Source organism: Dermacentor andersoni, chromosome 4, assembly GCF_023375885.2.
Source record: "Dermacentor andersoni chromosome 4, qqDerAnde1_hic_scaffold, whole genome shotgun sequence".
Lineage (NCBI taxonomy): Eukaryota > Metazoa > Arthropoda > Arachnida > Ixodida > Ixodidae > Dermacentor > Dermacentor andersoni.
In genome coordinates, this window is record NC_092817.1 from 95,171,844 (window position 1) to 95,197,963 (window position 26,120).

General features: G+C 41.3%; 2 protein-coding genes across 4 annotated transcripts in view; one reads left to right on the top strand and one right to left on the bottom strand.

Moving 5' to 3' along the window:
- Pss (phosphatidylserine synthase 1 homolog l(3)77CDf) overlaps positions 1–14,408 on the bottom strand; it is a 31,488-nt gene extending 17,080 nt beyond the window's left edge. The window contains exons 1-7 of one of the 3 annotated variants that reach the window (XM_050183507.2): positions 14,040–14,407; positions 11,697–11,846; positions 9,394–9,485; positions 5,566–5,610; positions 4,388–4,509; positions 2,950–3,108; positions 168–319 (exon numbers count right to left, since the gene is read on the bottom strand). In XM_050183507.2, the coding sequence (XP_050039464.1) occupies positions 168–319; positions 2,950–3,108; positions 4,388–4,509; positions 5,566–5,610; positions 9,394–9,485; positions 11,697–11,846; positions 14,040–14,209 (890 nt within the window). In that variant the 5' untranslated portion in view covers positions 14,210–14,407. Of the gene's footprint in view, positions 1–167; positions 320–2,949; positions 3,109–4,387; positions 4,510–5,565; positions 5,611–9,393; positions 9,486–11,696; positions 11,847–14,039 lie in introns of all 3 variants that reach the window. The other 2 variants (XM_055074057.1, XM_050183509.3) reach the window with 2 other exon arrangements.
- Positions 14,409–14,637: 229 nt separating this feature from the next.
- Positions 14,638–25,948, top strand: mTerf3 (mitochondrial transcription termination factor 3). The gene is made up of 5 exons (XM_050183512.3): positions 14,638–14,951; positions 15,660–16,191; positions 20,846–21,079; positions 23,571–23,661; positions 25,595–25,948. Exons 1-5 carry the CDS (start codon positions 14,824–14,826, stop codon positions 25,870–25,872), a joined length of 1,263 nt encoding a protein of 420 aa, XP_050039469.1. The 5' UTR covers positions 14,638–14,823; the 3' UTR covers positions 25,873–25,948.
- Positions 25,949–26,120: the final 172 nt, after the last annotated feature.

The window sequence follows — 26,120 nt, forward strand, 5'->3', positions numbered from 1 at the left end:
GCATCATTCTAAACATCAGTAATTAAATGCTCTATGGTTTGGTCATTTTATACATTACACAATTCCTCAACACAGCAGAGTTGCAGCACAAGCCTTTTACGACGACGTCACATGCTTATACAAGCTGCAGAGCAAAAAGCACAAAAGCACCACGTTTATTGACTCACTTAATACTTTCCCATTTGTAGGTGCGCATTTCAAGCGTCTCACAGATGCGCATACCAAACCAGATGCCCAAACCATTGCACAAAAGCACATCCAGCACAATGGCATCCCACCAGCACTCCTTGAAGTTGGGCAGCAGGTGTGCGAAAGCCATCTGTTGGCCAGAAACAAAAGGAATGGTTTGTCACCCTCATCCTTATTACGAGACCATGAAAAGAAAGGCAACAGGTAATCAGCATTAATGCAATCAATGTTGAAAATGTTCCCGAAGTTTTGTGCCCAAACGCTACACGTTGGTTCTACAAGACCCCACAGTACAATGTTCCCAGATGTCCGGGGTTCTTTAGCATGCACCAGAATTTCTGCAAATGGAAATTTTTGTGCTCCAAACCAGATGCCACCCTCTGAAGTAGGGGGTCAAACTGATCAAGCCATCACATAAGAAAAAAGACTGCAGTACTCTTCCTTTGTATTCTCCGATACACTTAACGGTTTGGGAAGGCCTCAATTATTTTCCATACACATGCACAGTGCACTTCTGTTAAGCTGTACTACTGAAAATCTGAGCTACCCAAATGTTCATACTGCTAGTGCCTGCTGGCAGCATTCAACCACTGTCATGAGCACTATATAATAGTAGTGTCCTTGAAGTTCCACAATTGCTTCATGATAACGGCTCAAAAACAATAAGCATGTGCCACAACTTTCTAGACATGTTTAACATGCTGCTCTTAAAATCAAAATGTTTACATCATAAGGCCTATTTGTAATGACCTTGCAAGGCTTTGCATCATTACAATTTTTATTGATTAAAATGCTATTGATATGGACATTCCACTGGTAGCCAAAAGAAACATTAATAATTTAAAACACTTAATTGCCCCCTATAAAGCAATGACAATGCCAGCAGCTAGGCAACACTAACATAAATGAAGAAAAGTGAATGAGCAAGTCGGTGGGACAGCATGGATCACAGACACGCAGGGAGTCGCTGCTATTACTGACTGATGTTTTGTACTGTGGGTGAGGTAAAACAAGACCGACGTTGATGCCTGGTGTCCACAAATCATATTTTAACAGGGCCGCTGGCCTTTGACCTTGCAACTGCCAACTGCTTGCTCACGCACCGTCAGCGTGTTAGGCGTGTTGTCTTTTTTTCGTCGGATCACTGTGGCCCATAGTAGTGTGCTAACATACCGGGAATTCCATGAATAGGCATGCCACACGGCTTATTGATGCTAAAATTTTGCATTGGTAGCATTTCGCAATGGATTTAATTTAATATGATATTTCCGGGCATTACTTGACTGTTTTGTCCACAATGAACTCTAAGTGCATATTGTCCGTAGTGACACCTGTCATAAGATGCCAATTCTACTGCAACAAAACAATGGCGCCATCTATGATGGCTACTGTGAAACATGGTTCAGGTTTATTGTGGCCAAAACAGGGAGGGCGGGGGGGGGGGAAGCAATGCCCAAAAATTGTATTAAACTAAACCCTCCGCAATATGTTAGAAAAATTTCAGCATAAGTGAGTAAACAGTTTAACTGGAAGAGTCATGTATAGTGTACGAACGACTATCTTATATAATGAACGAGAAAGAAAGGGGGTTAACCGAGGGGCGCAATATTTATTAATCATAGCATAGGAAGCCAGCAAACAGACACCAAGTACAGCACAGGGGAAATTACTTTTACTTACTAATTGAATTAAAGAAGCGATGAATTAATGGAAATATAAGTGGATAAAGAAAACTTGCAGCAGGTGGGGAACAATCCCACATCTTCGCATTATGTGTGCGATGCTCAACCAATTGAGCGACCGCAGCGCCATTCTTCCATCCACTTTCTGGGGTATTTATGTATTACTACTAGAACTAAACCTGGGAGTGTTAGCCAGCGCCCCACTCACAAACCTTGGTGGCGGATGTTAAACATCCTTGAGCATCACATGCGTAATGCGAAGATGTGGGATTGTTCCCCACCTGTGGCAAGTTGTTTTTCTATCCACTTATATTTCCATTAATTTATAATTTCTTTAATTGAATTCGTAAGTAAAAGTAATTTCCCCTGTGCTGTACTTGGTGTCTCCATTTGCTGGCTTCTTATGCTATCTTATATAATGAAGTATATATAAACTCTGTTTGCTCGTGTTTCCTTTCAGTGGGGTATTCTGTTATTGTAACGAAATAACGCAAGATTAGATGTGCAGGCTAAACTAGCAGTATTAGCAGCAGAGTACGGATCCACATGCAGTCCCCTCCTTGTTTGAAACGTATCTCAGCAACGTACAACATTTTGGCCAGAAGCATGGCTTGGTTGGACTGCAGTTGGCAAGCCAAATGCCGATCCCGCACGATAACAGCGATTACATGGTCGCGTATTTGCAGCGATACAGCGCTTGTGTATTCAATTTAGTGTTCTTCTCCTTCTCCATATTGGCATGGCAAGATGTCAGTGGGTCATCAAAATCCACAGACCCTTTGCTGGCCCATCGGAGGCACCCCAGTTACATTTCTGTTGCATAGATCTGATCACAATGATCTTTTCCATCGATATCTATGTGCATGTTTATAAACAAATATCGGATACAACAAAGGTATTTTTGTGTACAGTATGACTTCATCATTATGAGGTTCGACCGTAATGTGCATTCCTATTTTTTGAACACTTGGTGCTGAAGGACTTTAATCAAGAGACTTGCGCTGTGTCAATCACAAGTGTCAATCACAAGCAAGAATATGTAGGCAAGACAGCACGAAAAACAGCCAATAGCTCTCACCTCTGTGATCTCCCAAGTCACGCTTATTGTCCAGCATATGCCATAGTGCCGCACCAGTATGGCCTTCATGGCCCAGCCAAAGAAGTGTCCAAAGGCAAACACATCCATATGGGCCCACAACTTCTCCAGCGTGATGTCTGAGCAGTTCACACCATACTCCTAGGCACATTTGCACAACGCAGAAAATGGGTGACATTAGAAATTGCACAAGAAGCCATTTCAGGATGACTTTCGATTTTATGCAATTAGCATTTAAGCAATGTAGTGACACACTGTATTGATGTATGAGGTGTGTACTCAGCCGGCCTCCTCTTTCGAGCTTTCCACTGGGCACGCTGTGCCATCTAGCAATGGAACCACAAAGTCTGCACATGGTGCGTGCTTGAATATATATTCAGACAAGACTGTCTCAATATATATACATATATGACATGGATTCGATTCTACCCAGCATCACAGAAATGTGAAAGGATCTTCCTCTCCCCCCCCCATTCCCATTTAAAAGCAGCACATACCTAGTGACCAAGTTGGTGTGAGAGAGGTTCACTGAAGAGCGGCACATCATACCCAGTGACTCAAGTTTGCATAAAAGAAGTTAGATACAGACAAACCTACATATGGTAAACTGAACAAAGTTCCCAAAGAATGCTAACCGCATTCAAACAATGAACTGTCAGCCAGCCTCCTGTGCATACAATATGTGGGCCCCAGCGAGCCAAGATGTAGTAAAAAAATAAATAAATTATAGGGTTCTGCTGGAACAGAACATTTGCTTCTGTTTTGCTTGAAGTTTGCAACATGTTTCTATGGCTTGTTGGTTTGACTTGTCACTATGATTAGTTATAGTAACCTCATGTATAGCCCAATGCCAAGCAAGGCAACTGCTTCCACCACTGGCATTGACATTGTGGTTCTGCTTCAATGGCCCCTTGTACATTTCTTGCTTCCTCTTTTGTTTAGTCTTCTTTCTAGCATTTCTTATTTTCCTTCTGTCTTTCCGTGTTTTTTTTTTCTTTGCAGATCGGCTTTAAACAATGTATGTATGCCCTTCTTGTTCGCACTGTTGCTGTACTTAAATGTTTATTACAAGATGGCCATGCTTGTTTGCTTCTATTAAAATCATTTTTAGGTCCCATTACCTTCTGTTAATACCCCTTTGGGATCACTTGTACTGCGATGGTTTCGCTCAAAAAAATGAAACATACAAGCCAGTTTGCAATAACCAAAACAATAGGTTGGAAGAAATACACTTGAACTGCAGGCAGGTTGCTGCTCTACAACAAATAAAACCATTGATGTTTCAGCATTGCATGAGCTTGACTACAACAATCAACACTGGGCAACCACAATGCAACTTTCCCTGACAAAGTGAGAACCAGACATTGACACGTTTGAACATCAAAATTGCAAAGGCTTATTATAGGCAGTGCTGTCTCACCTTTTCCAAGTCTATGGAGAAATTCTGCAGCTTTGGGTAGAACCAGTACATGACATTCTTGATTGTAGTGTAGTTTTGGAAAAGCAGGAACAGGAGGCCCATAAGGTAGAGCACACTCAGGCCTGTGAAAGATTACAAGCAAGAAAGGTCGCTGTGACCCTGCTGGGCTTGTACACAGCATATTAATCACAAAGCAGCCTAGCCTTGCAAGACAGAATCAATTTACAAGGCTACGCAGGCCCACCAAACAGTCACTGATGTTTACTACAACAGAGCACAAAATCCAACAAGGAGAAGGTAGATCAGAGGAAAAATGTAGCATGATGTGGCACCATGTAAGGCATACACTGGAAGCAGTAAGGTGCCATTTCAGGAATGTTCTTCCTTAGAAATTAAAAGTATAAGTTAGGAGTAGCCTTACAACTTCACTGTTCTTTTCAGTGTGGCCATCTACTGGCATCTGTGCCCTTGCTTGATGCACTGAACAGCACAATGGACCTACCATCTTAATATTTTTTCTTTCCCTTTTTTCTGCAATGGCAACTATTATATATTATTACCTCCACCACTTCTAATGACACTCAGTCTGTCTTCTTTCCCTTCTTTTTCATGTTGTTGTTGTTGTTGTTGTTGTAGTATTAGTATTAGTATTAGTAGTAGTAGTAGTAGTAGTAGTAGTAGTAGTAGTAATTCGTTGTTTACGTTAAAGGAAATAAACAAAAGGAAAGTAAATTGCTGCTGACTGTGCTGTGACTGTCTAGCTACATCTGGTGATTTAGCTAGGATAGACACTGGATCAAGCGTAAAATATGAAGTCTTCACCTTTGCCATCGTCGTTGACTTTATTAGTTTTACAACAGGGCGGAGGCTCATCCTAGCAAGTCTCCATTTACCCCTCTCCTGGGCCAGCCAACTCCATCCATGGTAAAGATTGGCAAATATTATTACTCCATTTAATCATCTGCTGCCTACGACTTCACTTCCCTTCACACCAGTTTTTTTCTACTACTCTAACAGATAATTGGTTATTAGTTCTATGCATCACATGACCCACCCGACTCAAAGAAAAAAGGACAGCTAACAGTGTTGAAGTGCAATTGATCTTGTCAGGCCATCCTTCAAACATTTGGTGGCTCTCACAGAAAATGAGAATGGTGGCTAAAATCAAGGTGGCTTACCAAAGACTATCCTCCACACAGCTGGGTGTGGTCGAATGAAGGGACCTGTAAATATCAAAGACAAAAGCAAAGGCATTTAGTCTTTTCAATTTTCATGGCACACACGTTTTTAAAGTGCATGAGCATATTATGAAGTTTATCTTCACAAGCAGTGAATCCCAGAAACAATTACTAAGACAGAAAAAAATAATTTGTATGCCCTACAGCTGAAGCACTGAAAGGTGCACTGAATGCCTGTAAAACAGACTAACACAAAATTAAATTCTTGCAAGCCGAGCTCCAGAAAATATTCAAAATAAGCAAAAAGTTTTCAATCTACAAACTCGTAATCTCTTCCTCAACAGGTAAACCTGAAGCTCACGGAGGTTTCCTTACTTAGAGCAGGAAGAGCACCCTGTTCCAGCATTTAACAATGCTAACAGACATACAATTATGGACCCTTAGAATAGCAGTAAAATTTATGTGGAAGAAATTCCAGCAGCAACTGTCAAAAATAATTTGCAAAGTCAGTGATAGCTTTCTGTTATCCTACTGAATTTTTTTTGTGCGGAAAGGATGTGGCCTGGTGCTCTGCTTCTTTCTATGTGCGTGAAATCATCTGCACTAACCAATCATGCGCTTCCCACTCTCCTCCTCATCTACTCATGCACTCCCTTTACCCTGTACTCTCCCCCACACCTGAACTTCCACTCTACTATTTACTTTCCTCCTCCCTACTCTTGTTACCCTTTAACATGTTAGATCAACATCTGCAAAACAAAAACCAGGGGAAGTAGCTCAAGAAAGCTATTGCTTTAATCAAGGTAGCAAAACATTGTGTCCCTAGAAAAAGTTCCAATAGAAGTTTGTATTAGTCTAATACAGTTTCGTATTAGTTGTATAAGTTGTGTATTAGACCAATAGGAATTTCTATTAGTTGTACTGATTTACCTACATAACCAACAGACCCTGTTTATTAGACCTATTGGTCTTATACAAACAGTTTTGCATGTCTGGTAGTTTCTCTGTTAGACTAATAGGTCCAAATAGTCCTACACAGACTGTTGCTGGTCAGTTATACAGCATGCATTGGTGGATTCTGCTACTCTTGTTTAATGCAAGGGTGAAAGTTTATGAAAAATTAAGACTATATAGGGGACTGTTTGCTTGCATGGAGAGGTGTCTCTACTTAATTGCTGAATCATTAAGCACTCTGCTGTACAAATGTGCAGCACACTGCGTCAGCACGTTTGTATTAGCCTCTGTTTAGCCTCATTGTGATGAGTTGCTGAGGAAACAGCTAGTGTTTAGAGCACAGCGAGTGCTTTCCAGCGAAAAAAAAAAAGACAGCCGCAATCTGCAAGGCAGATTCGCGGAGCCCAGTGAATTTATGAACGATGGTGCAATCGCAGTAACTTATTTGTTTGCCACTGAAGTTTCGTTAGTACCGTATTTTCTGTTGAGGTGCGCATTAAGCAATGTTAAACTTGTAATCTATACTGCTAACTTCATACCACATATAGAAGGCCGTAATATTTATTCACATCAAAGAGCAGTACTGCAGCGAAGGGAACACAGCGGGTGGGAAAACATAAAACTGAGACCGTATTCAGCCATAGTTGCACATAGCAAGTGTGTATTGGTAGGTGCCATGTCAAAGCGAGGCGTGCGTGTTTGTTAGTGAATGAACGATGAGTTTTTAAGGGACCTGTGGTGTTGGCGCCTGCACAATCTTATTCATGCTGTAGTATATCTGGATAGTTCCACCTATGGATGCTGTGTGACTTCAAAACGCAAGGCAACTTTTTTCTCCTGTGCCCCATGGCTTTGTGGACCTATCAGCATGCATTGATGTGCAATGTATTCCCTGTGTTGATTCTACCATTTGGAGGTAATTATTCTACTTGTTTAGGCTTCCATAGAGCACATAAAAGCTTATTTCTTTTTTTTTATCCAAACGGTGGACATACTTCAGTACAGTATCATCAGGCTGATTGTTGTGCGCGCTGCAGCAATGACATGCCTGTTTCTGACAATGCTGTAAAAGATTTCTGCCTAGAGTTGCACTTTATTACCTACAGTTTCGATGTAACACACAGAACATCTTATGTTGCTTTCGTGTGCTTCCTAATTGTTCTGTCGTGTCAGGTCACATGATTTTTCAATATGATAAACATTTCAAGCTAGCATATCGCACTTTGTGCTAAAACAGGTTTAGTAATTTCGGAGCCACATTATTCCAATTTAGCAGCAAATATTGCCAAAACCATTTAATGGTAGGACTAGCAGCCCTGCTTTTAAATGTTCCTGTACATGCATATTTTGCTGCCCAGGTTTTTTAACCACTTCTTCAAAAGGACGTGTTCTGGTTGAAGTGGACTAAAAGCTCTGGCAATCAAGATTGCTGGCATGACGAAGATCTTGAAAGAGCAATCTGTAAAAATACATGCTGTGCTAATAAATGCTTCTAGCAATTTTAGCAATTACGGCTGTTTTTCATTCTGTATCTGGTGCATTGAAATGTTTTTTTTAACACCAATAGACGTATTAGACTAACACACTAATAGGCCTATTAGGCTAATACACCAATAGATCTATTAGGCTAACGAACTAATAGCCCTAATAGACTGTATTGGTGTCAATAACCTCATAGGCTATTAGTTTTTCTATTAGAACTTTTGCTAGGGGTGGTAAGGGCTGAAGGTTTCATTAATGTGTCTGTTGGTTTTCACAGCCCTTGATGCACACACTTCATGCTCTCAACCAATGATCAGTGCAAATGCATGATCCTTAGGCCATATTCTCAAACAACCATTGTTTAAGTTGAAGCAATTAGCTTTTAAGTGCCAACAAAGGGAGTGCGCCCTTTGTTATGATCACCATAACGTTTTGCATAAGGTGTCAAGCACTGGAAGCTTAAAATAAAATGTGGCGCTCAAGATTCCAAGAAAAATAGCATTAAACAAAGCATTTCCTTCTATAATACCTCAACAAAGCATGATCCTTATCACGTGGAACACATGAGAACTTTCACAATGGCCAGTGAGCACACACAACTTGCATGCAGAGTAGTTATCTCATGCACCTATATCAATTGTTTTATCCTCCATGCTATGAAGCATGGCTTCAATAAGTACAAGGGCGCACACTGCAACAAGCCTTCACAAAAGGTAAACAGTTACAGGACAGTGAGAGAATGCCATGAATGACTGAGAATGCATTTTTCAGGAGAATGCTTGTATTACATTTGAAAATGTTGCAAACTGAGTCATTACATGAGGAGCAGAGGCAGAGTCCATTTCACATCATTGATCACAGACCATGTGAAATCTGTTATTAAGACAACAAACATTTTAACATGAAACAAATACAGATATAAATCAACGGCATTCTGCTTACTCATAAAATATATATGAAATCATTTTCTGCTGAGTTTAATTTCAATGTGGCTTAACACATTCACTGCAGCAGCACTTTTCAAAGTCTTGATTCCTGTGTGTCATGACCCACTGGCGGGTCACTTGCGATATGCGGCTGGTGCGTTGTGACCCCCCAGTGAGCCACCAGGGAGTTATGCTCCTTTAAAACGTCCTGAAAGTGTAGGGAGATGGCACCACGATGCATCAGATTAGAAGCAACAAGAATCTTTCAATTTCTTCACTGATTTCTATGTTTGCACCTCGCAAGAAAGCCCTGCACAGCTGCACAGGAAGAATAAATGTTGTGACCCACATGTGACCCATGTATAAGGGACAAGGGTCCCAATGTACCACTCACAACTTTGCAAATTAGAAACGGTGCCCATTCAGATGGCTCCAAAGGATCTCCAAGTTTGTCAGTCACCCTTACCATTTGGGAAGGCGAGGACACTGATGATGAGGAAGAAAAATGCCACGCAGCAGATGCCACTCCACATATTCTGTTCCAGATTTGCATCATCTCTGCGAAGCGTAAAACAAAGACAGAATAAACGCCTATATTTTACAACTCTTTGCTACACCACCAAGAGGGATAAAAAGCTATTATGCCAAAAACTGTATTATGGCGTCCAAATAGGAGGAGAGTTGCTCTATACATTGGTAAGGATTGTTGGTGGGCTAGCTGGTTCTGATTACTAATGAACGAGAAAGTGACACACACATGTGCTGATTTACAACTACTTTCGTTTTTGTAAGTGTACAGAAAATGTAGCATACACATGACTACATGCAGTCATGTGTACGCTATATATATTTCGTACACTTCCACAAACAGAAGTAGTTGTAAGTCGGCACATGTGTGTGTCACCTTCTCGTCCTTGTCTTCTCGTGCTGTTATTCGTTCACTATGCTCTATACAGGCGCAGAGCTGTCCCTTATGAGAAGCAGTGTCCACAAAGAAGTAAAATGGTTCCACTAGTAGGTTTGAAGTAAGAAAAACTTATACCACTGGCAGGAATAGCGGTGATAAGTTAGTTTTATAGGCACTAGCAAAAATTGTACGCAGCATGTGAAACAGCACAGGCTTGTGTGATCATACTATTACTTGATGAAAAGAATGAAAAATGAGCTCTTGGTACATCTCACATATCATATAAACAGAGCATACTTTAGATAGAATAAATGAAGTATTCTGCCCTGGGTAAAAATAAGGACAAAGATAAGGACAAGAAAGACAGCAGACTTCAGCAATTCCTTCAGCTCTATACTCATTTACTGCGACAGCAGCATTATTCCAGTGTGAAGACCACCATCTTAATTTTGCTTGCCTACTTTTTCCTTAATTAATGATGCTCACCCACAACCGGGGACTGGACAAGAAGCCAGCAGTTATTGGGTGGTTTATTGGAGGGTGGGATGTGATCGTATAAAAATGAATTAGTTTTAAGTAAGCATTTGAAGAAGCTTAAATGACATATAATATTTAAATTACATTTACAAATTTTGTGATATTATAGAAAAATATGTCTGCATTAGACAAATAAGTTGCTACTATCTTCTTTGCAGTGTTTGCAACGTCCTTTCCTTATGGCATAGTAATGCATGTTTTGAATTCAAACTACGTACAAAGACAGAAAGAGAGCGACTCTCAGACTTCCCATGTCTAAGTAGACTAGGTTTATTTAGTTGAAATTAGTAGCTATAAGGAATATTTTGTTCACAGCTGTTTGACCAAAGGCTTATGCTAATTTTTTTTTTGTTGAAGGCAGTTCAACATTCTACTGTTTGAATATATTTAATGCTGCCGGGATGAGGAAGTTGTGTTGAAGGTTTCATACTTTTCAGGTTCCAGTAGTAGTTCTGATGGCACTGCCTGGAGATTAATAAACTCTTAGGCCACAACTTCTACTACAACTGATGTCGCCAGTAGAATGATACTGTGCCATCTACAAGATCTGAGCAATTTCTTTTTCCCCGTACATTTGCAGTGCTGCTATATAGGGCACTAGGTGGGTGGTAAATTCTGTGTGCCGCTGTGTAAACTATGTGGCGTTATCACTTCGACGTCAATGTCGACACTCACGTCATTGATGCTTCCAATGTTATTCTCCACCAACCACTTGAATCTCAATGTATCCTCTCTTGTGGGTATTGTGCCATGTTTACGGCTGATCATCATCATCATGCAAGTCTCCTTTGAGTCACCTGCACTGTTTCCACGAGCATGACAACGAGAAATTGCATGCCAACACACCGCCATCTTGGAAAGAACAATTTCTCTGTGATGCACATGTCATCCTTGTCCACCACAGTATGCTTGTTCAGGCCTCCAAAACACATGCACAGGCTCCGTCACTCTCACAGCCTGTGCAAAATCTTGCAGTAAATGACCAGCGCTGTTATTGCACCAGAGCCCAGTGGATGGCATGCCTGATTCCAAAATGCACCAGTAACATGGGTTCGAATCTGAGTGGTTGCAGTTGTGGATAGTGTTCTTTTTCTCCGCCCTGTGGCAATGGCGAAGCTAGGGTTGACGAGGTGACCTGACAACAGCAAAAATGGCCTTTAGGTGTTGTCAGCATAACGAAATGGACGGATGGCATGGACGGAGAAGGCAAGCCCAATTTCGAGCACTTAACTGCTGTCGCAGTAAAATCAGTTTTCGGCACTGATCTCTGTCCCAATCAACAACTCAGCACTGCAGACAGTAAAAAATGCAAAGGCCTGTCCTACAGTGAGGTCTCTCCTGAGCGCACACAGGAGGCTGGCATCAGAGATGGAGAGCCCTTTTTGGATGCCAAGCAGATAGCTTCAAATTCAGCTCCCAGAGAGTGGACTGATGGTGCCACCAAGAGTCTGGATGGTAAACCACAGGAGACAATACTGGAAAGGAACCCGGGCCAAGTTCTGTATAATGGAGTTGATTAGCATGCCATGTGAAAGCCTAGTGTCAAGACTTTAGTTTTAAATGTAAAAATAATATGATATGGGCACGAAACAGTGTTAGAGTGTATTGAATTTTGACATTATGTCATTGCAATTAATGAAAAATGTGTCCTGTGTGTTTCCAGTGAAATCATTATCTACTTAACCTAATGAGTGCCCATGGCATGCTTCTTATCTTATCACACTGAAAAACAAGCGTGTACTCCATGTAAAAGCTTGTGTGTTCAGGTTATATGTTTTGTACACATGATAAAACAGCATATCAACCACTTTGTTTCTGCATCTGTAGGCTCTGCCAACATACCCATCAGAAAAATCAATTCTTACATGTTACTTCTTTTGCATATAAGCTTATGCCGAAGGGCAACTTAGTCATGCTTGCTTAAGGTGCATCATCACACATGTGCACCTGTTAAGTTTGCACAACACAAAGCCGGCACAGTTGTTGCATTGGTCATGTGGTGTGGTAGAAACTGGTCAACAGTGCCCTCCTTGCTGCATTCGCCTGCTTCAGGGAAAACGGACTGGTGCATGCTCAACATATGCACAGAGCCAAGGTGTATGTATAGGTTTCAACCATGCTGTTGTATGGATTATGGCAAGCTTCATGCACAGTGGGCACTGTTGCATCCCCTGCACTTTGTGAGGGAAGCAGACTGCTTCTCACAGTAAATGCGTGCAGCACACCAGAAATGCTTGAGTGCAATGCAAGTGGCTGAAGTCAATGAGCAAGTAAACTGTATGAAAATTTGTTTTACCTGAATGAATGAACAGTCACATCTAATGAACATAGTTGATACAATCACTGGAGATATAGGACAAGATCAGTGGTAAGCGGTTGTTCTGCAAGAGGCAGTCCATAGGACCAACTTTGGTATGTACCGACACTGAATGCTGCTAAACAGACAGCCAAAGATACGCTTTTGGTACAAAATGTTGGTTGCCACATCGATCACTGGTATATGAGCAATGGAGTGAAGGTAGCTCGCATGCGCAAGTACGATTGAGTCGCTACAAATTATTAAAATCACTAAAACACTGCACGCAGATAGGAAAAGAAATGGGGGTGCAGATACAGTGCTGTTATTTGTTTTCATTACAGTAAGCAACTAGAATGGCAAGTAACATTCCTGTTTAAAGAGGATATGCAAGCTTCCCAGTTACTTTCTGTTGCTCTGGTACACATGATTACAGTAGCTTAATGGAACTGTGTTAAGTCACAGAGTTCCCTTCCATGCCTACTGCATGTTGCATTATTTGCTATGCTGGCTACAAAACTTGCTTAACTGGTGAAATGCAATGTATTGCGAGAAGAATACATTACCCTGCTAACCTTATGCACATTCCCTTATGTTCTCATTGCTGCTCACTGTTCTGCTCTTGAAGAAATTCAGAACCATTTTTCATGAATGACCATTTGCTTGTGGTAGTCTTGACTGAAGCGTTTGAATGCAAAAGCCGGTAATGTCAAGCTGGTTTCTCATTTTCGTGTTGCCGTTCAGAATATATATCGATATTTTTTTTTCTTTTTTTAATTTTTTGTTGATTTATTTGTTTACTTATTTATTTGCTAGCTCTATCTTTTAACATATGAATGGACACTGGGCTCTAAGGTGAGTATGTGAGGCAAATCACAGTTATCCGTCGCTCATATAATTGCACGGCGAGTGCGTGCAGGAGCGAGGTAGCTGATGTTCCAAGTGATACTCCATGCGAAACTGATGGACACACAGCGCGCAGATGCCTTCGAATATGTTTTAGATAAGCAGTGCACCCCGTAAAATGAGCGTTATGAAACGTGCAAAAACAAAATTTAGTGTATTTTTGTTCTATATCTGTTTCTTTTTACGCTTTAATTGCTCTCGCGCTGTAAAATTATCTAGCTTGTTCTCCAGTTCTTTTGATGAACATACAGGTTAGCGCTGTTTCATAAGTCGCTGCCCTCTGCTGCCTTGAAGAGCACCGCTTAACGACAGAGCCAGATGCGAAACGATGCGTTTTTGGCAGCATCTGCGAAATCTTACAGTTGCTGCAAAAGGCGCACATTCGCGATCACGTTTCTCGCCGATTAAAAAGACGCAACGCGCTAGTTGCGCGCCCCTGGAAGCAAAATGGCAAGAAATAACTCACCGTGTGAAGGCGAAGTACAACAGCACAATGATAGACACTGTTAACAGTGTAATTGTGTGAGGTTTGTAGAAGAAATCCAGGGAAATATCGTCCACTGTTCGCTCGTTGATAGAGCCGAAGAAGTCGGGCTTCTGACTAGCCTTTGAGACAGCACCTTTCGATGTGCCCATTGTGAATGTTCATCACACAGGCAGTATTTCTGCAAGCTGGACTAACCGGTCGCTGCTCAACCGTGACTACGTAGGTTTACAGCTGGACATAACAAGACACAAGAAAACCCTTCAGCAAGTGATCAGACGAACTGGTGAACGCTGAATGGGCTGAATCGACTCACGCCATGCCTGAGACTGGAGGAGGGAGAGGAGAGATGTGCAGCATCCTCCTCTCGGTGGGCTCCGCAGAGAGTTCGAAAATGAAGCACAGAAACTAAAAAATGCTAGAAATTAACGTGTTTCTGTGCAAGCTTAAAAAAGTCATTGGAGTTCGTCGGAATTGTGCAGACAGTTGTGGGCGTAAAGCTTTGCGCAATCCGTGAACCTGCGCCAAAAGTCTCTGCTACGGCGCGCTCGCTATGTATAACCAAACTAATTTGTTTTTGCTGTTTTTTTAAAATGGCGGCCCCCTGCGTAGGCATGGTTCCCTTGGTTTCCTCTTGGCGGTCCTTGAGAAGAGCAAGGGAGCAGTGACATTGATCTTGTTTCGCCATAACCGTTTCATAACGCGGTTGACGAGTTGGAGCATATAGATACGTATATTTTCGTCTTAGTTATCAGGCAGTGCACAGATGGCGTCTGCGGCCTGTCGGACATGGCTCGCATCTTCGCGATGCCTGCGCGGTCGCGGAGTCGTCGTAAAACGGGCGCATCTCTCCTCTTTTAAAACCCCTGAAGGAGCTGTGAAATTTTGCTCTACGTATGTAGATTTATATCCGTATCAGCTGAGTGTTCTGCTCGTATTCTATGTTGCCATTCACATGTAGTGTATGAAACCACTCAAACTATTGTTACCATTACGTGATTGTTTCATAACGTTGCACACACGGTTGTTAGAACATTCATACACTCTTGCACGCTTTTATCCTATACTTCTTCAAACTTGTGAGTCCCTCAGCATGCATCTTACAGCTTGTGACCGAACAATAGCCACTTATTTCTCATTTCGGCAGTTGCATCGTGACATGCACTTTACTGGTGAATGTGCGGAGTTGCAGCTTTGAGGGAGTCATAGCTGCTGAAGTTACGGTCGGTACGTCGTCACATTTGTGCAAGTCTTGCACAATCGGCGCAGCTCGAGGCAATGTAAATCTCTCTTAGGAACTTTGTAAAAAAAAAAAAATGCCGGTTACTGACCGCAAGGAACTTTGTAATTGATATTAGTATTACGTTTTTATAATGTGGCATTGTAGAATTTTTCAATTAATAAATATTTTTTTTAATGTCTGTTGAGGTTTCCGCAGAAAATAGCATTTATTAGACTCTCATCAGAGGTAGCCTCATTTCTTGAGTTACTCGTCTTGTCCGGTTTTTGCTACGTGTATGCATGTTCATCTAAGTTAAGTGTTTTGCAGTAGGTTCCGTTCAAACTGTAGCATACACACCGTGTTACTCTTTTCAATTTCAGTCACATCTCCAGAAAAGATGGTGCCACAGCATCGAAAGAACCACTTGACAGTATTGGGGGCCCCGAATACTTCAAGTCACTTTATTATTCATTGCACGAAACATCGACACACTCAACACCTTCTCAAGTCAAACCTGCTAGAGACGATAGCCCAGCAGCTGCTGTCTTTCAGATTCCCAATATTGCTGGACTGGACAGTGACGACCTCAGCACACTGCAAAATGAAATTGCCCTTGAACCTAAGCTGGATGCACTGTCAACAAACATTGATGCAGAGTTTCTTGATGAGATGGGACCTGCTCTTCCAAAGGCCTTCAACCTGGCTGCATATGCCAACAAGTCCACTACAGTGCAGCGGTTTGTGCAACTTGGTGTTGACTTGTCAGTGTTGGAAAAGAAAGGCCTTGGGCAGGAGATAATCGAACTTGATTTTGAAAAGGATGTGGAGCCAGTGATTCAGTTCCTCACATCACATGGTGTGCCAGCTGAGCGACTTGGTTGGTGGTTCACTAAAAATCCGTATCTGTTTAAGGTAAGATTGTATTCTCTCTTTAATTTCAACCTTCCAGGAAATTGTGTGTCCCAAGTTGGCAAAGTAGACAAGTGCATAAGCACTTTTCCTCCCAAGGCAGCTTTAACATTATGTAATGTGTTATTTCCTAGAAGCCTATTTTACGTAATGCACCTCTTGCCAGACTTGCTATGTAGTCAACCTGCTTTTGGGCATCTTCATCAGATTTAAAGGTGGCCTTTACCAACCACGTGTTGCACAAGATTGGGTACTTGAAATACTGCAGTGAGAAACCTTGCCACTCAAATTTACAAATGTCTCAAACAAACATTTTCATGTTGTATTCTTTGGAAATATGTGTTTAAAGGAGTAGTGAAATCAAAATCTCACCTTCTCTTTTGCACAGTAGGTAGCAGATATGGTATTGCTAGGTTTCTACCTTTTCTGATAAATTCAATGAAATAAAAAAAAAACACTTGCTAGTAAAAAATTAGCAATTCGGAGTTTCCCAAAACTGAAATCAAAGCTCCCAATTGTGTTCATGCGACTATGCCATGACAGCTTTCGCGGAGAAGTATGAGAAGCAGAAGGCGTTCTTTGGATAAATGAACCCCTCATGCACAACCCGCTCATCAAGTGGAGGTCCTTAAATAAAAATTAAAATGAATCGCACTGAATATTTAAGAAACTAGAAGCTGGGTCTACTCTTTTGCGTGATATATACCATGCATGAATTGCCATGCGCCTGCGGATGCCAAGTTGATGGAATGACACATCTGCGACAACTTTTCCGTGAATGTCGGCTGCATGTTTGACATTGTAGATGATAAAAAGCATTGTAAAGTCGAGCAGCTTCCAAGCTCTGCTGCTGTTGCAAAAAAAGTGGAACCATGCAGTTATGCTTGGTACTGCTGAGTTCAGGCCATTGCTTGTCCGTCGCTCCCCATGGCACCCTTGCTGGTCTGGGCTCCTGGCCCCCACACGCTGCAAACAAGGCTCTCAACAACGGCTTCATATGTACAGGTTTATTTACACATTTACATATCACCAACAGCCTCGGCTGTCACCACAGTCCTCGGCTCCAGCTCTCATCGCTCTCCCTAAAAAGGCCAGAATTCCCCGTTTTAAGCAATTTGGTTAACACGAGAATTCCACTTATCCGCCCCTCGGCAGCATAGAGCCACTGAACTCTGGCAATCACAAGCAGTCTTACAAGCACGTGCTTGTCATGAACCAATTGTTAGCTCAAATCAGACCAAAATTTTTCTTTAGGCCACCTCTATTGGTTCCTTTTGCTCTTTCCCATTTTTCTCTGGCTACTCCTTACATTGTGGCCTCACTTCAAAGCAAACACAAACCACCCAGCAACAATAAAGTACACCATCAAAAGCCAGGACAGCATTTCCCTTCCATTTTTGAATCCGCTTATTACTTGAACCATGCACTGGAGCAAGCTGCACACTGGAGAACACACCATGTAATTGTCTGAAGACAGGCGCTGGCCTACTCTATGTAACGAAGACCGCCTTGGACATGCGACTCCCATCTGCCCGTTAACCTCAAACACTGCTGGTGCGTGCCTTTTTATCATTTGCCCAGCTCCCCCGACACGGTGGAGGTGACAGCGGTGAGGGATAACCGGCAAATGAAGCATTTGTTGGTACCCGTTTGTTGTGTTTGCTGGTTCAAAACATCCTGCACTTATGGTCAACTACCATTGGCTTAATGACACCTGTCACCACCTCCAAACGACCCATCCTACTAGTATAGCACATGCACTTCCCGGGCCCACACACATATGGAAACGTTTCTGCAAAGTCTCCCTATGGCCATGTACGTGTAAACAAATAAAAGGTACAAGCAAAGGTTGCCGACCTGAACACCAAAGAAATAAAAGATACAAGCGAAGGTTGTCGAACTTAGCACATGCTGTGTAGTGAAACATTTCTCATGACTTGCACTACACCAGTGAGCCATTCTGGTGCAATGCTCTGATCATGAACCCATACCTGAAGGCAGCAGGTACGAATAATGTTGCGAACCGCCATCCCCAGGACAACAGTCGTGAACTGGCACCAGTGCTTGACATGTATGAGTTGTTGCTTTCTGCCGTTTTACCACTGTGACATTGCGGTGCCTTGTTGGAAAAAAAAGTTTCCGGAATGTCAGGCATATGCTGTTGAAGAAATCGCTGAACCTCTAGTTCACCGTAGGATGCTGCACAGACTAGCCTTTCCATTCTCATACTGCACTGAATATCACTGGATATACTGGCTTTTCCTGTATCCATCGCAAGTGTTGCAAGTGCTTTCTTGATGTCTTGTTTTTGCAAAATGGGAGCATGTGCCACATTGACCAATTCTAACATTGGTAAATATTATAGGTCTGCGAATATGTGAAATTTTAGATATAACTACAATAATCCGTGTTACCCAATTTGAGAATTCACTGTTCAAAATTGTCAAGTATTTGTTTCTTTCAAATGTATAAAATAACACTTATTGCAGCCCTGATGGAAACAGAATTATAGATGTGCAGACTGCTCCAAATGATTCTAATTTCGTATAATTTTCGAATTCCACTCATTCAATAAGAATTTATATATTAATACCTCAAGGGTCCAAATAGGCCATTACATGAGCGCTGGGCACGTAAAAGGTGGGATTGATGATGATGAAATTAGAAAGATGAGTCGGAACACTTGATGGCAGATCTAAAGCGTGTTGTATCGCGGATGAGTGCAGTTTTTCTGGGAAGGCCATTCCACTCTCGGGCAGTTCGATCGAAGAATGCCTGCAGGAACGTAGTGGCGCACCACTACGCTTGTGGTGGGATTATTAAGTTCGGATGGCCTGTTTGAAGAACACGATGAGCCAGCTGGACCAGCTGGCTGTCACGAGGTATGGAATAGAAAAACCTGTGATAGAGGCATAGGCGAGAGATGCGACGACGAGAGGCAAGAGGCGATAAGTCTAGTTTAGATTGTAGTGATGAAACGCTTGTGTGATATGAGTAATCTGAAAGAAGAGAATGACCCAATTTCAGGCAGAATATATATGAACTTGTTCCAATTTATCATTTGACACTCTCAACATGTTCACATGCCTTTAAAACAATGTGCGGTGGTGTATTATCCAAGTTATCTCCTTTCAATGAACACAACACTTGGATGGACCTGATAACATACTGTTTTCTTGTTTCATTACTATCATTTCCAAAGTGCTTCATATAATTGAAATGCAGATATTTATCTGTTACGAGCTCCTCATTTGTTCGGATGTGTAATTGTTAATAGTATTACATTTATGCACGATTGTATATAAGCCTGATATCTTTTTCTTTTTTCCTAACTGATTCTGTGTAAGCTTAAAATTTCATGTTGCTTTAGAAATAAAAAAAAAAATATTCTATATTTGGCAGTCTTCTTTCTCAAGTATCCGTATTAAATTTGGAAATTTCACTTTATGAAAACCCTTATTAAATATACGAACTGAACCTTTACAGTAATGTTTAGTGGCGCTAAATCCTTCTGCTATTGTAAATTATGACTAAATAAGCATTCCTGCAATTCAATTGCCCCTCGCCCCATTTATTTTTATTTTTGTCTAGACTGTTTTTGAAGGATGAGCGAGAGATATATGGCAAATAAGGCTAGAAATACAGAAAAATTCAAAATTTCATTGCACCATAAGATAAAGTTTTGATAAAATCCATTTTCTACATAAAAAACTTCTGGAGACGATTTTGCCCCAAAATAAGCTCCGAATAGTGAGAACCTAGATGTTGCAAATTATACAGTACTATACAGGTGATTCATTATTTGTCCTTCTTTAAATAAATATCTTGAGTATCCAGAAGCCAGGCTCTATAAGTACATAACCTGCTCTGAACAGTGCATTTTATAAAGCTATAGCAAGCCTTGTGACGTGAATATGAACAGCGAAAAATTTTCACTCTATACGTTCCAGTGCTCTTCAAGCTTTTGTACATACATTCTTACACTTGATGCATTCTATAGTTGCCACTTTTGCTGGACTTATAACCTCCTGTGCTTCCTTAGTGACGTCACTCTGCTATTGATTACACCAAGCTCTGCACCATGAGAAACCACAACTTCGTTGTTATTACAGGTATTAAATTATTTATTGTGTGCTGGCTGATTCTAAAGTGCAAGAGATTGTGGTTAATTACACACGCAGTATTTTAAAGAATAAGACAAACAAAATTTTAGCACCATCTCCGCATGTGTCATTTATAATGATCAAGAAGGCTCTGTCACTGTCCGCAGTGATCACATTGTGTGCAAAAAAACTGGAAGGAGGCTTTTTTACACTGTTAGGTTGCCCTGCACAAGCAGTGACGTAGCCAGGGTGTGAAGCACCAGGCAGATGTACCCCTTCAAAAGATATTTCTGGCTACGCCACTGCATACAAGGTGGTCAAACTCCCGCTCACGGCACCATTGAGCCAAAGGTAGGTCTTCAAACCATGGGAATTATAGTTAGGAGAAGAATAAGCACTACCAGCTCGTGCACTACTGCTTTATTTTCCCTTCTAGGGTGATGTCCACCATCTTGTGTGGGTTAAACGAGATATGTGAAAAAGCGCACTTGCAGAATTTCGCATACCTGTAATCTTCTTTTTCTTAATCCTATTCCTTATTGTCAACCCCCTAGCAACCTCTGGAGAACCTTCAGGTGCGAATCGATTACCTGCTGTCGAAGCGCTTCTCACAAGAGGCTGTGACACGCATTCTGAGCAATGCACCACGGTTCCTTGCCTACCGTGTGAAGGACATTGACCAACGCCTGGGCTTCCTGCAACGTGTTCTATCCCTGTCTGGTGCTGAGGTGCGCCATATCGTTACACGGTTTCCCAAGCTGCCAACGTGCAAGTTATTTGGGGTCGAGGTAGGAATATCTTCTTTTTTTAAATCAGGGGTGTGCAGAGGACAAATGAGAGTTGGCCTTACAAATTGAATTAAACACCAAATATTGCCCCGTTTCTAAATAGCAAAGTAAAAAAAAAATGAAATTGGCAGTTGGTGGTTAAAAGGCTTTGCAACACCTTTGTTTGTCTTTTTACTTGTGGTAGCAAGTAATACTTAAGTACTAAGCCAATGGACCAGCGTAGCCTCTTAACGAGGTTGTGTGTCTTGTGGCAAGATGAGCAAGCGTAAGTGTTCTTGCTTGGCTCTTGTATAGCCTTTGCACCTTGCTACTGCTAGTAGATTCAGTCACAGTTGAGGCAAATAATCCCCGAAGTTCTTTATATATGTAGGCACACATGGCAGGGGGCACACGTGCAAACACACATTTATTCATTTAAGTGATGTATTTATTTGTTTGGAATTGCAGTTCTTTCACTGTCATCAGTTCATTGGAACATCTGAATAAGGAGAGAGTATTGGCAGGTTTGTTTCAGTGGCTGGGTAAAGCACATCCCCAAACAGACTTCTGAAAAAAAAAAAAAAAAGACAGAACGAAGAAGCCACACAGTTGTGCATGAATATTTGGGTATTGCAGAAGTCTCATGTACTGCATCAGGCATGAGGATGTCCATTTGCAACTGTGAAATGAGGGGATAACAACACTAATGCCAAGAACCAGCCCTTTAGGTTTAAAGGTATTGCAGGGCCTCTGAATGGAAAAAAAGAAAGGTTCACCATTATCACTAGAGTAGTTAAGCGTACTTGTAGGAAAAAGACCTCTCGAAATGCTTTCCAGTTACTCTTGTCTGTGAAGAACTGCTCCAACTGTGTAGGTGCAGATTTTCTAATCTCATCAGTTGACGTAATGGTAAGCTCATGAGGCTAGCAAAGCAGAGGGGATGTGTGCCCTTGAGCATGCATAATATTATCTACAAATGTATAGAAAGAAGCATGCCGAAAAGCCCATAAGTGAGAAACTAGTAGAATTGAAACATAGTCCGTGTGACCTAGGTGATGACAAGAATGAACATTGCATGCATGAAAAATCTTTTAGTTGTGCACTGATGCAAGAGTGAAAAATGGCTTTTAATAACTGTTAAGATAAGGAACTACTTAAAAATCATAAATGGCAGACATTTACGACAAAAACTGGTTGAGCATCATGAAATGAACAATTAGCATTCCACATATCAACTTAATGAACTTGCATATATTCTAGGTATTTGAAGCCCTCAATCAAAATTCAGCTGTCAACAGTTGGTCAAATTCATATTTCCCTCTTATGTTCAAATTTAATTCAAGTCAGTTTAGCAGTTTCCAACTGATAGCACTTCTGCATTTCATGTGCACTTGAATAAGGTAATTAGAGTTGATCCATGAGCTCAGAAAAAACATGTTTTAAAATTCTTGTAATTTATTGTAAAAGATGAGAAAAACATCATGAAAGAAAAAAAAAATCAGGAGCTTGTTCTAAGAGAACTGGGTAGTGTTTGGACAGCAGGTGCTGAAGGTGGTGGCATTGTTGTGCTTGATATTTGGCCATTTTTGCCATGATGTCAGAGGAACTTTTCTGGTTCTTTTCTCATGTCTTGCAAAGGGAACATAGAAAGCTAGCAGATAAGCAAATTCTATATATAACTGCCTTGCCATGATGCGGTAGTTTGATTAGGTTAATTCATTGTTGAGCTTTGTTCTAAATATGAATCCTCAGTAGCTCTGATGGAGTCCCATAACTCTGGAGCTTCTTCCAAATTCTTTGAACTTCTCACAGACCACCACCGCGTCACTGTGTTCCAGCATCCTGCAGAATGAACACAGTTTGCCTTCTATGCAGTTCCATGCTTCTGAACTTAACATTCTGCACTCTTCAGTTTAGCAAAGCAGGTTGGCTCACATAGGCTGCTTTGTTTCTAGAGCATTTCATTCCTCCTAATATTATCTATAGAAACAGTTCCAAGCTGGGCTGCATGTTGTTCATGAAAGAATGAAGGTGTGGGAGAAGAGAACAAGCATGCTGGTATTGTCTGTCTGAGAGTTTTAGCTCAATGTTCATTGTCCACTCTGTGCACACCTGTGCAAATTAAGAACTTGCACAAAGACACTGCCAAGGTCCATGTTGGCAGACAAAAGCAAAGTGCATCCCTTGCTCCACTGCCGAGCTGGTTCAGTGGGACATTATAAAAAATGCAGAATGAACACAGTTCTTAACAGTGTCTTAGTGCAGACCATAGGTTACACTGAGCAGGAACAGTTTGTCTCTGTTCGCACATTTTTGGTCTATGCACAAGGCACTATCTCTAGGGCCACAGGTGTACTTATGTATACTGTCATGATATGTGCACTCGTATGCATGCCACTGGGGAACTGTAGAGCATGTTTTCTGTTAAGCTTTCATCTGTAAAAAAATGCTGTGAATGTTGGTGTTCATTGCTATCATGCCTTGTTTTTGCCATCTCTCTTATGTCCGGCAGCGCAACGCGTTTTCAATAAAGGAGGAGATGGGATTCACCGTGGCTGAAATGAAGCAGATGATCATGGTTTGCCCAAAGCTCCTCATAAGCAGTAAGGTGTTCATTTATTTGTTGTGCCATGAAAAAAAAAAATTTTTAGCCTTTGCTCTGGGATCTTCGTATTGTGTGGCACAATATTTATGAAGGTCTTGTCATATTTTGTTACTTTGCTTTCACAGCATCATAAAGATATTTTGAACTCATTGATGCAAATTGCTATTTTGGAGAGATAACTGATAGTGAAAGCAAACACATGGTAATTGTGACGTGACCTCCTCACTGCTGCTTGCTTCAGGATGGAACATAGATGTCGGCAAGGGCTATTTCGAACATGTTATTCGCTCTAATGATGCAGTAGGGCCAATTTACTTCGATGCTAGGTTCCTTTTTCTTGTGATTATGAAGCAGAAATATGCTTTGTTGTGTAGCTAGCGAAGCTAGTGAAACTTGTAAGTCTGCCAGGCTAAAATCTTAAAAATATTGGGTTGGCACTTAACGCACTGTACAGCGTTACCTGCTTCATATATTTCTGAGAAAAATACAGGAAAATATTTGCTCTTGTTACTGCAGAAGCTCAACAAAAACCTAACATTTACATTTACATTTGTTAGAAGATATTAATGAAAATTTGGTAGAGGTGAGAGCTGGAAATTTTCATAATATATGCCCGTCTGCGTAGTTTGCCCATTGTATTGAATGGACAAAAATACCTTGATGCTCTTGTAGACTTTTGGTGCAAAATATGACTTGAATCCAACACTAACCCCTTCAGGTGCCAGTTAATTCTCTCCATTAAAAATTTAGTTTTGCCACATTACTTGTACCTTCGGAATCATGAAAAGCACACAGCTGTAGAATGGATTAAGCGTTTTCAATTCTTCAACAAGTTTTCTTAAGTTTACAGAATGGGCACTCCATGCTAGAACCCTCTAAGGCAATATCAGGTATGAGAGCATCAACTTTTTCAAGTCTATAGTCGGGTTCACCCTAAGAATGCAGGAGAGGCCCTGTCCAAATGGCCAAAGCGCATTCAGCTGATTGCCTCCGTGACTAAAGAAATAGTCCCACTGACTTGACTCAGCCCATTTTGAAGCACAGGCTGCCATGTTCTTCATCAGTGGGGTCATCAGCTGTCCGGCTCATGACGTCAGTCTAGAGTGCGCACCCATTGGTGGCGGCTTGCGTGCACCCGCCTTTGAGGTGGCAAATTCCACTGCCTTCTAAAGTTGTACTGAATATAAAATACTTGGAGACTTATCTGTTGAGCTACATAAAATATATGCTTGATGTAAAACATTGTGAAAAACAATGAAAGAAGTGAGCCCTTTAGAAAATACGTAAACACTTTACACAAATTATTCAAACTTGCAGCACAGTTTCAGCATGCATGCGACACATTTTAAATATTCATTTCATCAGTGCCGTTTCTGCTACACTAATTCGGAGGGCACAATTGTGCACACAGTGCCTGAAAGAGTTCATTTTATTCATTGTATGCTGTCTCATTCGGGCCACCATTGATAGGGAAGCTTTGAAACCCATTCAGGCTAATCCAGAGCTGACTCTCTTGTCTTTGTGCAGTCTTACTCACAGCTTATGGAAGTTATGACAAATCTTGCACCTTTTTCACTTCTGTCTGTGTTCTTTCCAACACATCTTTCAGTTCTACAGTGAAAGTGTAATTATAACAGGAGAGGTTAACCTATTGGCATGCTTAGTTGGGTTATGAAGAAAGTTTTTTCATCACTTTCATGTTCCAAGGACTTCTACAACAATCATGCATAATATGCATTGGAGGAATGTTAAGCCAAATGTACATGCATACTGACCTATCAAGGTGCCATGCCTTTTGTCATTTAGGCATGGCCCCCATGTACATGCGTCTTTGTTTGCGCCATTGCACCTGCACATTACCTAGGTAAAAAAATTAGTTTTACTCACTTGTCAAATAAAATTTCAATATGCTTTTATTTGCACTGCCCCAGATCATGACAAAATTGTTGGTGCCTTCACCTACCTTCATAAAGAAGCAGGCCTGAGTCATGCACAGCTGACGCAATTTCCGGCCATCTTGCGTACACGCGAATGCATCTACAAACCTCGTCACCAGTTCCTCGTCAAGCTTGGCCGAGCACAGTTCGACGCAAAGGAGCCCAACTACGTCTCTCTGAAGGCCTTAGTTTCTGGTACTGATGCTGTGTTCTGTGAAAATGTTGCCAAAACATCTGTGGACAAGTACAATGAGTTTCTAAAGACACTGTGATGTGTGTGGCTATGAAAAATTTAAAGAAGAAAAATAAATAGGGACTGGGCAGCTCGCCTAGTCCAGTTAACGTAAATTATTGAGTCTTCTTCTTATGTGTTTTTTTAATCCTTTCGACTACAAAGTTAGTTCCGGAAAAAAAAATATGCATAATTTTTTATTAGGTACTCTGCTCAATTTTCTTATGTCATGATATCCCAATCAAAAATGATCTTTTATATTCCTAAATACTACCAAGGTAACTTCGA